Below are 17,226 nucleotides of genomic sequence, written 5' to 3' on the forward strand. Positions count from 1 at the left end.
TTAGGAAGCCCAATGAGCTCACTTTTTTTTTTTTTTTTTTTTTAAACTCTGAACTCTTCCTTTGGAGGGCAAATCTGGAGCAGGTTTGTAAGACAGCCAGATGGATCAGTGAAGACCAACCCAATCCATCTGTGCCTTCTTCGATAGTCCTGATTCTCTCGAGAAAGAATTTGTGATTTCTTGGTATATTACTGACCAATTTGCCATCAGTTTTGGCTACACTGATAATCTCCACCTATGATTTATTTGTTTCTGCCTCTCTACTTGGGAATATGCCACTCACTTCATTGATAACATCTTCCTTTCTTTCCCTAATTTAGGTCTCCATTTTCCCCTCTGCAACTAAACAACAAAAACAAAATCAAAAGGCTTCCAGGGGTGCCCAGGTGGCTCATCAGTTAAGTGGCCCACTCTTGATTTCAGCTCAAGTCATGATCTCAGGTCCTGGGATCGAGCCTGTGTTGGGCTCCCTGCTCAACAGGGAGTCGGCGTGGGATTCTCTCTCCCTTTCCCTCTGCCCTTCCCCCTGCTCACTCACACGCACTCTCTTTCTCCCTCAAATAAATAAATAAATCTTAAAAAAAAAAAAAGTCTTCCAGGAATTATCCCCTTAAGTAACGCCTGGCATTCCACTTCATCCATCTGTATCCCCTATGTGCCTCATATACATTGGCATTCTGTGGTCATTTGTTCAACAAATGTTTAAATGTCTTCTCATGTGTGTTCACCGAGTATTTTCTTCACCCCTGGCTGGCTACACGTTAGAATCATTCAGGGAGTTCATAAAAAATAATGATGCTTGAGTCTTCAGACCAAATAACCAGAATCACTGAAGGGTGGGGTCAGTGGTGTGTAGGTAAACTTGCTTGCCAGGAAAAAAAGGTCCTGATTTGTAGTAGCTGTCAATTTCCATGGGGTAAATACTCACACCATAGTGGATTTTAAGCTACCTACCTGACATCACCAAACATACAATTTGAAAGAGATGCTTACAACTGGCTCACTAGGGCTGGCTCCGCACACACTACTGGGCAGGGTTCAGGCATATATATATGTGTGATACTGAGATATATATAATAGCCACATAAACACACACACGCGCACACACACACACAGTCTCTAGGTTATTCTAATATGAAGCCAATGTTAAGAACTTTTTAACTAGATTACACATTTCTCAGATGCAGTAACTGTTTTTGTTTGCCTCATCTTCCCTACAACACCAAGAATAGAGAATGAATCAATGTCGTTAACAGACCACATAAGGTTATTAACCTATTGTTCACAGCCAGTGATGCAACAGTGAACACTGCAGTGTTCCCAATGCACTGACCCAAATGCACTGACTTTTAAATTTACTTTCTCTTGAAGTTCTTACTGATGAAAGATGAGAGGCTAAATATATTTGGAATCTCCTACTTAAAATGTTTTTGTTTATATTTTGTTTATTTAAATATTGTTTACAAACACTCAAACACTGGGTATTTACTTTTAGTACTCCTTACCACTCTTGGCTTTTAAGGGGGCAGCCCTGAGAATTTTTTTTCATGTTAACTCTGCTTTTATTTTACTTAAAACACACACGTAATTATTGACACACTTTCCCTATATGCTTACGTGTGTTTAGAAGCTTCAATTTTCTTTCAAGCAGCATTTGTATAGAATAGTAGACACATATGATTGCTCAGATGGTCTTTCTCAGGCAAGACACCAGGGTGCAAAGTACATTTTTAGACACCTCTAAGGAAAAGATCCCATGGATATTTTAAAGTATATGAAAGAGCTCTACAAAGAACAGAACTTGGTAACCCATGGCACTGGGTAACGACGTACTTCAGCAGGTTCTGTATGATATATTCAGATCTCCTGGGCATCTTTTTTTTAAGATTTATTTATTTATTTTAGTTGGGGAGGGGCAGAGGGAGAGGGAGAGAGAATCTCAAGCAGACTCCGAGCTGAGTGTGGAGCCCAACACAGGACTCGATCCCACAACCCCCAGGCCGTGACCCCAAGACCATGACCCTGAGATCATGACCCAAGTGGAAACCAAGAGTCAGAGGCTCAACTGACTGCGCCACCCAGGTGCCCCTTCCTGGGCATCTCTTTAAACCCAGAGGTGGAGAATAGTAGGACATTCTTAAATTTTAATAACAGCTCACATACTTGGCAATCATGGTTAATTTATTCTTCAGGTTTTTTTTTTTTCCCTTCCAGATATACTTCCTCAATAAATATGATTCTTATGTTTCTACGTATAGATTATATTCAGGACAAGGAACACCAGGCATAAAGAACAAAAGAAGTAAAACTGGTTCCTAATTTTGATGTTGCTAAAACTACAGAAAATCTGATTCAGCCAATGAGGAAGGACCTGAGGGTTCATCAATCTGCAAAGCTGGGATAACTTAATTTCCCAGTTCCTCAGCCTTCTTTGGGGGTGTTTTGGGATTATCAAAGGTTATGGAATAAAGCAATAAATAGATTATGTTCCTGTCATAAGTCACAATATATTTTTCAGCTAATAAGTTCTGTATCAAGTCAATGGAATATGGATAGATAGAAGGAAAGGACAAAATTTGATGTTTAAGAGTTGGCAAAACACGTGATAAGATTATTAAATATTTGTTTTATATGAGGCACAGAAATAAAGATTTTACTTTTTAAACTATATTTGCTTTGTACACTTCCGGCCTTGATTGTCTAGGGTTTTTTTTTTTTTAAGATTTTATTTTTAAGTAATCTCTATACCAAACGTGAGGCTCGAACTGAAAACCTGGAGATCAAGAATTGCATGCACTATGGACGGAGCTAGCCAGGCACACCCTAGGGTTTTTAATGACATAATCTCAGACTATGTATTCCTGGCTTTGTCTGAAGGACACAACAAATTTGCAAGAATACTGTGAGGCTGACATAATCAAAACTAGAAAAATTCTAATTAAAGATTTAATTTGGGGTTGGGACGCCTGAGTGGCTCAGTCGTTAAGCGTCTGCCTTCGGCTCAGGTCATGGTCCCAGGGTCCTGGGATTGAGGCCCACGTTGGGCTCCCTGCTGAGCAAGGAGCCTGCTTCTCCCTCTCTCACTCCCCCTGCTTGCGTTCCCTCTCTCGCTGTCTCTCTGTCAAATAAATAAATAAAATCTTAAAAATCTTAAAAAAAAAGATTTAATTTGGGGTCATATCTTTTTCACTCTATATTAATTATAGAATAATAGAATAATTAACTATATTAATTTCACTTTTTATATTAATTGGGAGGAAAAAATCATAATAACTATCTCTTACCTGAGCAGGCTTCTTCTGAACGACTTGTTGTGGCTAGGGAAGAAACAAACAAAAAGAACTGTTATATTTTAAAAGGAAACATACATAATGAAAATAATTAAGTATACACGTTTTAAATATAGACACTTGCCTGCAAAGTAAAGACAAAAAATTGGTTCTAAAATTAGATTCACTTGAGGAGTCAAAGGGGCTAATTTGTTAATATTTTGTTTAAAAACACTCAGCTTTCTTGAGATACAATTTACATACCATAAAATTCACCCATAAGGTATATAATTCAGAGTTTCTTTCGTATATTCAGAGAGTTCTAAAATCACCATCACGACGTAGTTTTAGAACATTTTCACCTCCTTTCAAAGAAACCCCATACCCATTATCGACTGCTCCCCACTCCCTCCTGCCTTACCAGTCACCCTCCCATTCCCTAACCAACCACTCAACTTTCTGTCCCTATAAATTTTCCTATTCTGGACATTTCATGTAAATGGAATCATCCAGTATATGGTCTTTTGTGTCTGGCTTCTTTGACTTAGCACCATGTTTTCCGGGGTCATCTGTGTCGTAGGCACCCATCAGTACTTCATTACTCTTTATGACTGAATAACATTCCACTATATGGATATACTACATTTTGTTTATCCACCCATCAGATGATGGACATTTGGGTGGTTTCCACCATTTGGCTATCATGAATAATGCCATGAACATTCATATATAAGTTTTAGTGGAGACATGTTTTCATTTCGTTTGGGAATAGATAGCTTGGAGTGGAATTCTGGGTCATACAGGTAAACCCTATGTTAAACATTTTGAGGAGCCGCCAGACAGTTTTTCAAAACAGCTGCACCATTTTACATTTCCACCTACAGCATATGAGGGTCCCAATTTCTCCATATACTTGTCAACACTTGGTAATGCCTGTCTTTTTAATTATAAACATCTACTGGGTGTGAAGTTCAATGTCACTGTGGTTTCGATTTGATTTTCCCTAATGACAAATGATGTTGAATATCTTTTCATGTGTTTATTGGCAATTTGTATATCTTCTTTAGAGAAATGTCTATTCAAATCTCTCGCTCATATTAAAGTTTGTTTTCTCATTATTGCGTTGTAGGAGTTCTTTATATGTTCTGGATGTGAGTGTCACTGGAATATGATTTGCAAATGTCTTCTCCCATTCTGTGGTTTGTTCACTTTCTTGATGGTTTCATTTGCAGCCTATTTTGTTTTATTTACATCTGTAGCTCTTAAATTATATATGTAGAGCAGAATTCTCTTTTTTGAGTGAAACATCTGAGGGAAGTTTTTTCTACCCAGCCTAAATTAATTTTCCAACAATTGGAATATTCGAAAGATATTTAAGTTATTCTTGGTTAATGTAAGAGTAGGATCTGAAGCCCAAGCTTTTCGATGGATTACTTCCAGTACTCACTCTCAAGTCCAACTAGAAGCCTTACTTCTTCTATCTACACATCACTAGGATTTGCAAACACGACGGAGCCACTCTGATGTGGATCGTGACATGCTTTTGTGGCACAAATGAAAAAAATAAAATCACTACCATTCTCCCAAATAACAGAAGTTGGGGCCAAGTCACCATATCACGGGGCATAGAGCTCCTATTCATTTTCATCCCTCTTGGAATTTCTATGATGGTGTGATGGTCCTACTGCTGATGTAGTAAACATGTTAGATAAAAATCATCAGAGCTTTCTTTTTTTAGATGAACAAGATAAAAAAAACTTTTTAAAATGACAAAATACTTCTGTTCACTGAAAAGAAAAGTGCTCTTCCCTTTGCCTATAAGTCACAGGGGAGATGACATCCTAAAAGCCCAGACTGTGAGATGATCTTTTCTGCAGGTGGTACTGAACCAAGGATGATGAAGACTTCTTGCCTCTTAGGATTCCGAAGGGTGTGCTGAGAGAGTATTCATTTCACAAGAGTCATTTGTAAGGACAGACCACTTTCTTCCTTCTCTTTCTTCCTGCCGATGACACCTGTACACATGTTTACTCCCAAACCGTTTCAAATCCCCACACATTCTTGCAGGCTGACTGGTTTCTATGGCCCAGAAGTTCCCCTCCTCTTTTGGCTGAGGATCCCGCATTCATGGGACTCCTGCACACCGCGGGGCTCAATGAAAATCCTCTGTAAGGGCTGCCAACTCACCCGATTTTCCATGAATGAGGTCCTGACACTTCAATGAGGGGAAAGACAATGTCTGAACCTCAGCCAGCCCTGGCTCCCGGCCTAGTCGGTGTCACAGAACTCCTACCAGCTGCCCCTCCACACAGCACTTCATACTTCTCAGACCACCAAACAAACAGACCCTTGAATGCTCTCACTGCTGGTTGGGGTGATGGCTGCCAGGATGTTTTCCCAGCCTCTGGCACCCAATGGCTCCAGACGGTGCCGAGAAAGTTTTCTGTGGTTGTTATTTTGTTTTGTTTTTATTTTTATGAATGGCTTTGGTAGAAAATGCAGACGGAAGCATAATACTACAGCCATTCATAAAAAGGAAAAGGCAACAAACGATAATCTGGAAATCTTCTGGGACACCAAACAAACCGCAAGTTTTCTTATCTTCCTCAGGGCGTCTCCTAGCTTAGGACTAAGTGTTGATACCTAAAAACCAGTTGCCTCTTAGGATTCTTGTCATCAAAAACATGGTTGGCCCCTACATCCCTAGAAGAAGAACTGAATAATATCAACTTGCATATGAATCGGTAGTGTGGTTGGCGGTATATTTCCCTGCACCTTCATACATGAGTCGTATTTTACACGTGCATTTCCCATATAGAGGCTAAAATCCTTTGTATTTTTAACAGCTGCTGCCCCTTTGTGACCAGGAGGGCCCAGGCTTTATTATTTCCATTTTTTTTTTTTTACAGGGAAACTAAGGCATAGGGAATCAAAATGACCTCCCCTAAGATCATTTTCTAAAGCTAAAACAACTTGAGTCTTCTGCTTCTTTTAATCCCCTGTATAGTACTCTGAAGAAACCCATTTTCTTCCTTAAACTCCCCCCTCTAAAGTCAAATTCAAATCCAGATCCAATTCAGGAGGAGAGTGGCCTTGACTTCTACTTCCAGATTCCCCTTCTTTGGGATCTCAGGATTCCGCACTGCCGCCATGGGCAGAGGAAGCCCCCAGCTTCCTGGGCAGGGCCCAGCTCTGCTTTACAAGGCTGCAGGTGACAGGTGAATGCCAGAGGACACGAGTTAGGCCCCACAGGGCCAGCTGATCCCCTGGCTCCCACTTGGAGATTCTTCCTTCATTACCAACTGTGGAGGGTCTGAAGAAGTCCCTTTTAAAGGCATGGATTTCATGATGACGATTGTATTGAACAAGTAACAAAGTCCTCTAACTTGCTTATTTAGGTGTTTCTGATGACTCTGTTTCTAACTGTCTGTGCACATGGTGAGAGTTCATACACTTTAGGCACCTTGTTGGCTTGGCATGCAAACTCTTAGTGCACTGACATTTTGAGTTCCTTGTGTTAAGAGAGAGTTAAACCTTTCAAGAAGATTCTCATGCAAATCTCCCACTCAACTGTTGCATTTAAACATCTCAAACACAGTAGGTAAAAGAGAGCTTTCCAGCCAGAACGAAATAACATCATCATCAACAACAACAAAGGACTCTGAAGATCAAGTGCTTTGGGTTAATACAATGTTAAAATAAGACCGTGAGAACTAAAAAGAACCCATGGCTAAAACATATCACGGAAAGATTCAGAAAAGCCCTTTCTAACCACCCGGACTTCAAAGTGTGGTTCTCTGTGGGCCCATCTTTATACTGGACAAGTCAGCCAAATTCAAAGTACAAACTTTATGCAAATAAATATTGTTAAAGTTTGTACAGAGCATAGGATACAGCATGCTAAGAAAGTGCAAGGAATACAAAAAAGGAAAGCACATACTTTTAGATTTCTGACATCATACAGTGAACCAGTATTTCTCCAAAAGAAAAGAAAATAGTTATTGAATTTTTAATGTTCACAGAGTATTTTAGAATGGCACTTGTGTAGGAAATGGCCCGCTATACCATCTATTTCAGAATAATTAAGGGGTTCCCCGGCCCTCTTGAGAATCCAACCTATGGTTCCACGGAGTCTAGGTATTTAAAGCTGATACTTAGACAGCTAAGCCACCCTTCTGGTAGGCATTGAAAGAAAATCCTTCATAACAAAGAGCCTAGACATTAGTAGCTCATTTTTAGTACTAATCTAGACAGTAAATGAAATGAGGCTGGAATTGGGCTTACCAACTTCATTTTGAAAAAAATGAGGTACAATGTGCAGTAAGGTAAGGAAGATAATTATGTAAAGTGTCTTAAGTTGACCTTTGAAAGAAAATAGCCCTTCATTCGGATCTCTGTACAGGTGGGTCTTTTGGTTTAATATAAGCAGCAGATTTTTAATCTAATTATATCTTTTGTTTTTGCCAGCCACTGGGAGGTGGTTTTGTCCACTTGCTTTAAAATCATAAGACTGTTGTTCAATCAAGAGGTACCTCTGCTCCTTAGCACAATCTTTTCTTCATGTAGATTGTTTTTCACTCTCACAGCAGTATAGAGTAAGACAGATTCCCCTAGCTATTTACTAAAAAAAGAATTTTAAAACTCTCATTTCCTCTGCAAGACATGAAAGTCCCCTTCAGTGTCACTCTCTTGAAATGAGAGTTAACATTGAAGGGGACTTTAACATCTCCCAAAATAACATCTCACAGATAAGCTCAGCTATTTAAAATTTTAAATTAAATATGGGATCATATTAAAAACATTTCTAAACAGATATTTGTTTTTAGACTTCCAGAGAGCCCTTTATGCCTAAGTCAGCTCGTTGAAAAAGTGGGTCTTATGATTGCAATTGTAACCGCATGAGTGCAACCACCTTCATGTTTTGCCTGAACTGACTGATGAATGTATCCCTACCATTTGGAGAAAATTTCATTAAATAAATCGACCTATTGCTCAGTTACCTCAACTGCTTTCTGGACTAAATTAATTGGTTATTTGTAGTAAAAAGTATCAACCAAATTCAATAAGTAGACACAGCCCAGATTCTACACAAGTAATTGTCCAGTTTCTACATAAACACTTCAAACATGGCCATGAACCATGAAGGCCCACAGCAGCTTCAGGTCATGTGGTGTACATACTTACAGGAGTTTTTTTTTTGACTTGTGTTTTGAACAATACCCCTTTTCAACCTTTGTCTCAAAGAGCTTAAAGGCAAAAAAAAAAAAAAAAAAAAGACCTTTCTTTCTGTATATAACCATTCACCAAGATTCATTTTCCATTTATGTGCTGAGAAATATGCCTTTCACCCTTTGAAATTTCACAGTGCTATTTTGAATGCATTTTCTTTGAATATGACATGAACCGAACTGGAGGGAGATTACCATCATCGAGAATGAAAATTCTTTCCTGCCTTTCATGAAATGATGTAATCAACATACTTGTTCATGATGCTCTGGATTTACAGCTCTAAAACTTCAAATTCTGGAAGTCAAGATTTATATTGGGGTTCCTTTAACAAAATGAACATGCTTTACAGGTTTTGAACCATTTTTTAAAAAGTGTAAGAACATCTCCCTCTCCTTTTACAAATCAGATCTTCAATGGAATCCCACAACAGAAAGCAGACAAAATGGTACGTCTGACAGGAATGCCAGCGCCTCGTTCACCTGACTTCTACTCCAAGCCATTCCCTGCCCTCCAAGGATGCCCTGGGGCCCCTCGATGGAACACCGGAGTTCCAGGGAAGGTCACATAAAGGTCTCTGATCTTTAGATGCAAATCCTCCATCAGACCTGTGTCACCAGGATAGGTGGAGGCAGAACATTCCCTTTCACTCAGCAGGACTTAACACTGTTAGGTTGAACCGTATGAACTTGCACACGTGTTTGTCAAACCCAGTAAGATAGCAACAAGTTCATATAGGTTAGCCTAATAGAATCAGGGTAAGGTGACCATTCTCCTTATAATTTTTGTGATTTGTCGTGAGGCTTTGGTAGCCTTATACAGATTTTTATACTTTCTATGCACCTAGATCCTGCACTCAATTTCCCATGCCACCCCACCCTGGCTCCTAACCCTGACACATATTTTGCCAAAGTCCTCCAGACTCTGGGGTGAAAGAAGGGATTTGCTTATACCAGGTGTGATGTTCCAGTTTTCTCGTTTATTCTGTAGCTTTTCTTCCAGTACACCATGGCTGGCTTTGTGATCATCTAGCTAACTTCTCATACACACACAAGTCCTTCTGAATGCTACCTCTTCACTGAAACGGAATGGCTAGGATAATTTGTATGTAACAATACTTGGCGGTTACCCAGGAGAGCTCTAAAAGGAAAAATGTAACTTCTAATTTAATTTAAAATGGTCAACTCTCCGTTACTGACACTAGTGTAGGGCAGTGGAGTTCAGGGTACTCTCTAATGCCAAATGACCCAAAGTTATTTTATTTACCTAAGAATTCTTTTTTTTTTGGTAATTAGATAAGAATATGGTATGTCTAAAGTTTGAAGAATTTATTTCAGAACAAATGTTGGTGCGACAGTGTGACGAGGAGACTCAGCTACAGCTATACATATCCCGTCTTTGTTGCATATACCACTTTTCTTGGGTTGGAAGTCTTGTTTTCATGGCCTCCTCAGTTCAGAATGATCCTGCCCCCTAGTGGTGGGAGGTCTTGGTAAAGAGAAACCATCTACGGCAACTAGCCGGTGGCAATCTTCCTCCAGCTTAGAAAAAGCTTGAGTTAAGTCATGACTCCTATTTCTTGTGCCTTCTGTGTGCAGTTAGAGATGACTGTGCAGTGTGTGTACACATGTAGCCCAGAGGGTTACAATTTCACAGTAACATCTGGCTCTTATAGTGCAAAGGAGATTTTGTAGTTCTCTGTACAAAGTCTCCTAAGAAGTGATATATCTCTAGGGAGTTTTGGCAAAATCTCCAGAATTTCTGCTTGGTATTGGTGGTGGAAGGGAAGGTATTCTTTATTTTTTACTTTACTTGGCTTTACTCTTAGACTTTAATGCAAAAGAAAAAAGTAAGCACCATTTCAAAAGTATTTATTGGATTATTATAGCAAAGTGTCCTCACTGTGGCTGGGCTCATTTCATCTGTTCAAGGATGAGAATAGTCACAATCTGCTCTAGGTAGTGTTTATTAACATCAGCCTGTGTGTGTAGGGCAACGTGCCACAATAGTTCTCATGAAAACTGATTTGGGGGCCAATCCTTTGGAGTCTTAGCCTTCACCCTGGGGCCTTTCAGACACCTTCAGAATGGAGGGCAAAGATCAACAGGGGACCCTTTAAAAATTTCAGTGTCTTGATTAGTTTTGAAAGCCAATCTTCCATAATCTGACAGTTATTCATTAGTTCACCAAATTCTAATTGATATTTGATAAACTATAAAGCAGAGGGGGACTGGGTGTACAAAATAAATAAGAAATGTTTCCTGGCCTCAAGAAGTCTAGAGTCTATGGGGGAGGGGGACAAACAAGGAAATATATTCAAATACAGTGTGCAATTTTAGACTATTTTTTTCTACGTGCAATGTAATCTCTTATGCTCAATGCAATTTTAAGTGTAAAAGGCATAGTCATGATTATTTTCCCTCTAATAGGGAAAGACAACATGATTTTTTTTCCCTCTAAAAGGGAAAATAAGAAAGTAGAGACAGAAGAAAAAGAGATGTAAGAAGAAATTTGAAGACTTGTTATAAGAGGAAAAGTATCACTTCTTTCCTATCACACACACAAAAAATATAGATAGGAAAGAAATTTCCTATAATTAGCTTAAAAAACAAAACAAAACAAAAGATGCAGTGTGGGGGTAATGTTGTCAAAACTATGGTTAGTTTTAAAATGATACTATGGTGTGCTCTTGAGTTACAGCATTTAAGAGACTTTTTTTTTTTTTTTAATAGAAGATGGCCGTGCTTTGGGAATATAAGGCATTCTGAAGTGAACAGTCACACACAGGTGGGGTAAGGGAAGACATGGTCTCATGAATTGACTTTTCATCTCAATTTTTATGATTCTCCAAGATTTAAGGACAAAATTCACCTGCAGGCAAACATTTCACCTGAGTGAAAATGGTGGAATTAATGTTCCTTCATAAAAAAATAATCTGTCTCAGTCCTATTTCCTTATTCTACAAATTTTTAAACAGAAACACTGTGTATTTTTTAAAGGCTCAAATTATTTAGTTATTCTCTTTACATATTTCTTTTTCTCTGCATATAACCATTCACATAGCTATAGTTCACTCTGCATACACACACATGGTTAACAGCACCGAAGTAAAATGAATAAATGTTTGAAACACCATGCTGCTGGATTTCAGCAAATCAAACACATATGCACTGATGTTGTGGGCTAAGTTCATACTTTAGCTAATGTCAGCTTTAGCCAGATAGAAAGACTAATTAATATTCAATACTAGATGAAGATAGACATCTGTGTGATCATGGAAATTAAATTATATATTATTGAAAATGAGCAATAATTTATACTCCAAGTTTGTTGGTGACATACCTGAAAGTCCATTTAAGACATATGTCTTCTTAACATTTGACTGATTCTTCAGGTAGTTGTTATATGAAATTGGATTTGAACTTAAACTAATTATTCCCGATTTCTCACATAACATTTATATCTTTTCTTGTATGTTTGGCTAATTGCTCATGATAGAAACAATATGATTTTTAAAAAAGATTTTATTTATTTATTTCAGAGAGAGAGGGTGAGAGCACACAAGCAGAGGGAAGTGGCAGGAAAGGGAGAAGCAGGCTCCCCGCTGAGCAGAGAGCCCCCCCCAACCAACGCGGGGCTCCATCCCAGGATCCTGGGATCATGACCTGAGCCGAAGGCAGACACTTAACTGACCGAGCCACCCAGGCGCCCCAGAAATAATGTGATTTTTAAAGTAGTTCTAGGGCGCCTGGGTGGCTCAGTTGGTTAAGCGACTGCCTTCGGCTCGGGTCATGATCCTGGAGTCCCGGGATCAAGTCCCGCATCGGGCTCCCTGCTCGGCAGGGAGTCTGCTTCTCCCTCTGACCCTCTTCGCTCTCGTGCTCTCTATCTCTCATTCTCTCTCTCTCAAATAAATAAATAAAATCTTAAAAAAAATAAAGTAGTTCTAATTACTTTTATTTTGATGAAAGAGATTTAGAATCAGTACTTAGAAAATTTCTTTGGGACATCAACATCATGATGGCATGAGTCACTCCTTTATTCTCTCCTCTCTGACTTACAACGACTCAGACACCCATAACAGGAAAAAAAAAAAAGTGCCCCTGCACAGCACATCAGGACACTGAGAGATCCACTGGACCACAGAGGAGGTGGCAGAGTCAAGGAAATGACAGTGGAGCCCACAGGCAGCAGAGACAGCGGTGGCAGAGAGAGTGGGGTGGCTGGCCAGCAGTGAGCCAGCACAACCTTTTTGACAAAGGAGGTGTAGGGTGAAGGCAGTGAGTGAGGGTCTGCCTGGTCATGCCCTGCAGCCCGAGGGAACCCTTGCTCTCTCTGAGAAGAGATGGCAGTGACTGGGGCGGGGGGGGGGGGAAGGAATGGAAAGGGAATTAGGCAAAGAGCGCTGAAGGAAAGCTCTCTTGCTGTCTGCCCCAGGAGTCAAGAGGACTGCTCATGGACCACTAGGATCCTTCCCCCTTGAGAATACCCCTACCAAGCAGCAGGCATACCCAAAGCCCAAGTGCTAAATACACCACATGTCTCTTTCTCTGTGGCCACCCTTCACTTTTTTTTTTTTCCCCTTTTATGTGTTTGCTGCCAACCTTAGTGGGGAGTCAGCTCTGGGTAAGAAAGACCAAAAACATATGCTATAACGCCACCTTCTGGAAAACAAAAGGAAGGCTCTAAACTACCAGCCTCCTGAACTGTTAACAATCAAAGTAAACAAAACTGCCTAAACAAGACAGATGTTCCCTACTTCAAATACAGAGGCAGAGGCACTTCTCATCAAACACCATGGAAAACCATGGTAATACAGTATCACAAAAAGTGACAATTTTCCAGCAACTGAGCCCAAAGACATGGAATATTGCAGCCTAACTGATAAAGAATTTAAAAGAGCTGTTATAAAGAAATTCAACAAGCTATAAGAAAATTCAGAAAGTTAACACAACGATCTCAGGAATAAAGAGGAGTACTTTACCAAAAAGATTCGGATCCTAAAAGAGTGCCAAAAATAAATTCTAGAGCTGAAGACCTCAATAAGTGAAATGAAGAATGCATTAGAATGGATTGGATATAAAGCAGATCATATGAAAGAGAGAATTAGTGAGCTCGAGGATAGAAATGTAGAAATTATTTAAGTGGAAGAGGAGAGAGAACGAGATTTTAAAAAGTAAAGAAACCCTTTGAGAACTATCCGACTCCACTGGAAGAGCCAACATAAGAATAATGGGTATCCCAGAAGGAGAAAAGAGGAAGGAAGCAGAGAACATGGTTAAAGAAATAATAGCTGAGAAGATCCTTAACCTGGGGAAGGAACTGGATATACAAGTCCATGAAGCTAATAAAACGCCTTGCTCTCTCAATGCAAAACAAAACAAAACAAAAACCCACCTCCAAGACACATTATATTAAACGTGTCAAAAGTCAACAATAAAGAAATCATTTTAAAGGCAGCCAGGAGAAAAAAAGATAGTAACTTATAAAGGTACTCCCATTAGGCTACTGCAGATTTCTCAGCAGAAACTTTTTGGGCCAGAGGAGCGTGGAATGACCTTTTCAAAATATTAAAAGATAAAAACTGCCAGCCAAGAATACTTTATCTGGTAAAGTTATTGACCTGATATGAAGGAGAAATAGAAGCTTTCCCAGACAGACAAAAGCTGAAGGAGTTCAACATTCCTAGACCTGCCTTATAAGAAATGTTGAAAGGAGCTGTTCAAGCTGAAAAGGCAAAAGTATACAAAACTCTGATAAGGTGATCAATAGTCAGAATTAGAACTGTAACTCTTTTTTAGAATGGTATGTGAAACTCTTAACCATGGCATAAAGGTTAAAGGAAAAGAGGATTAAAAAAACTGACTACTACTACTTGGTAACAAAATCACAGCTAAAAAGAGATAATTTGTAGCATCAAAAATATAAAAGGAGAAGAGTAAAAGGATGGAAACTTTATAGGCAGAAGAAGATAAATTGCTATTAGCTGAAAACGGACTATTTTATCTGTGAGATGTTTTATGCAAACCTCTTGGTAATCACAAAGCAAAAATCTAGAGTAGCGACATGAAACATAAAAAATGGGGGGGACTGAGCAAATCACCCTGGAAAGCCACAAAGTTACAAAGGTAGACAAAAGCAGAAGGAAAAAGAAATAATGGAGAGACAAAATAACCAGAAGGCAAAAGGTAAAATGGCAGTAGTAAATCCTTACGTATCAATAATCACCCTAAGTGTAAGTGGATTGAACTCACCAATCAAAAGGCACAGAGTGGCTGGATGGATAAAAAAACAAGATCCAACTATATGTTGCCTAAAGGAGACTCATTTTAGCTCCAAAGAAAAACACAGGCTCAAAATTAAAGGAATGGAGGATGATATTCCAAGCAAATGGAAATAAAAAGAAGGTGAGCATAAGCCATAGTTATATCTGGCAAAACAGACTTCAAGCCAAGAAGAGTAACAAGAGGCAAAGAAGGTCAATATACAATGATAAAGGGGTCAATGTCAAGAAGATATAGCAATCTGAGTTTTTATGCTCCCAATACCTGAGCACTGAAAGATACTGAGCGGTTAATAACAGATCTTAAGGGAGAAATAGACAATTCACTACAGTAATTGTAGGGGACTTCGGTACCCCATTATCAGCAATGGATAGATTTTCCAGAGAGAAAACCAACCAGGAAACTGGGATTGTTGGGATTGAACCACACTTTAGAACAAATGAACTTAATAGACATATACAAAACATACTATCCAACAGCAGCAAAGTACACATTCTTCTCAAGTGCACATGGAACACTATCCAGGATAGAAATGTGATAGGCCACAAAACAAATCTTAGCAAACTTAAGAAGACTGAAATCATACCAACTATATTCTCTGACCACAATAGTATGAAACTAGAAATCAACAAGAGGAAAGTGAGATGATCTACAAATATGTGGAAACTAAACAACAAACTTCTGAACAACATTTGGGTCAAAAAAGAACTCAAAAGGAATTAAAGGTTATCTTGAAACAAATAAAAATGAAAACACAACATATTGAATATTATAGGACGCAGCAAAAGTGGTTTTCAGGGGAAAGTTTCTAGCAATAAATGCATATATTGAGAAATTAGGAGGCTTTCAAATACACAACCTACTTTACACCTTAAAGAACTGGAAAAAGAACAAATTAAGCAGAGAATTAGCAAAGGAAGGAAATAATAAAGATCAAAGTGGAAGAAAATGAAATAGAAATAAGAACAAACTAGAAAAAAATCAAGCTGGTTCTTTGAAAAAGTAAACGAAATGGACAAACCTTTAGCTAGACTAAGAGCAAAAGAGAGAAAACTCAAATGACTAAAATTAGAAATGAAATAGGAGGCATTATAACTGATATACATGAGACTACTATGAACAATTATGTGCTAAGAAATTACATAACCTAGAAGAAATGGATATATTTCTAGAAAGGAAGAAGTAAAACTTGTTATTTGCTGATAATAGGATCTTAAATAGAGGAGATCCCAAAGAATCAGTCAAAAACCTGTTAAAATTAGTCAACAATTTCAGTAAAGTGGCAGGACAGAAAATCAGCATACAGAAATCAGTTGTATTCCTTTACATTAATAATGAAGCAGCTGAAAAAGAAATAAAGAAAATAAAGAAAACCATCCCATTCACCATAGAATAAAAAAAAAATACTTAGGAATAAATTTAACCAAGGAAATGAAAGATCCGTATAATAAAAAGTACAAAACTTTGCTGAAAGAAATTGAGAGACAAACAAATGGAAACTCATAACATGTTCATGGATCAGAAGAATTAATATCATTAAACTGGCCACACTATAGAGTCAATGCAATCCCCGTCAAAATACCAAAGACATTCCTTGTAAAAATAGAAGAAACAAACCTAAAATTTGTGAGGAACCACAAAAGAATCCCAATAGCCAGAGTATTCCTGAGAAAAAAAGAACAAAGCTAGAGATATCATGCTTCTGAATTCTGAACTAACTACAAAGCCATAGCAATAAATACAGTACGGTACTGGCACAAAAAAAATAGACCCATTAACCAGTGGAACAGAATAGAGAGTCCGTGATTTAAACCCCAGTATCTAGGGTCAATTAATATTCAAAAATACCCAATGGGGAAAAGGTAGTCTCTTCAACAAGTGGTGCTGGGAAAACAGGAGAAACAGGGAGAACAATGAAACTGGATCCCTATCTCACACCAGTCACAAAAATGAACTCGAATGGATCAAAGACTTAAACATAAGACCTGATGCCATAAAACTCCTGGAAGAAAATATAGGGAAGAAGCTCATCAATACTGGCATTGGCAATAATTTTGGGGGTATGATGTCAAAGCACAAACAATAAAAGAGGCAAATCAATAAATGGGACTACATCAGATCCAAAAACTTCTGCACAGCAAAAGAAATAATTAAGTGAAAAGACAACCTATAGAATGGGAGAAACTTTTTTGCAAGCTATATATTAGGTAAAGGGTTAATATCTAAAATATATAAAGAACTCAGCCAACTCAACAACAACAACAACAACAAACAATCTGATTAAAAATATGGGCAGAAGAACTAAATAGACATTTCTCCAAAAAGGACATCAATATGGCCAACAGACACATGAAAGGACACTCAACATCACTAACCATCAAGGAAATGCAAATTGAAACCACAGTTAAGATACCACCTCACGCCTGTTAGAGGCTGTCATCAGGCAG

The 17,226-nt window shown here is 38.5% G+C and overlaps 1 protein-coding gene across 1 annotated transcript in view; it reads right to left on the reverse strand.

Moving 5' to 3' along the window:
* Positions 1 to 17,226, reverse strand: part of HMGA2 (high mobility group AT-hook 2) — a 136,329-nt gene that overhangs the window by 9,129 nt on the left and 109,974 nt on the right. The window contains exon 5 of the mRNA XM_073900902.1: positions 3,285 to 3,317. Coding sequence (XP_073757003.1) covers positions 3,285 to 3,317 — 33 coding nt within the window. The remainder of the gene's footprint in view (positions 1 to 3,284; positions 3,318 to 17,226) is intronic.

This window comes from Callorhinus ursinus, unplaced genomic scaffold (assembly GCF_003265705.2).
Source record: "Callorhinus ursinus isolate GAN/ISIS: 27379988/994484 unplaced genomic scaffold, GSC_fseal_2.0 scaffold14, whole genome shotgun sequence".
In the NCBI taxonomy this organism is placed as follows: Eukaryota; Metazoa; Chordata; class Mammalia; order Carnivora; family Otariidae; genus Callorhinus; species Callorhinus ursinus.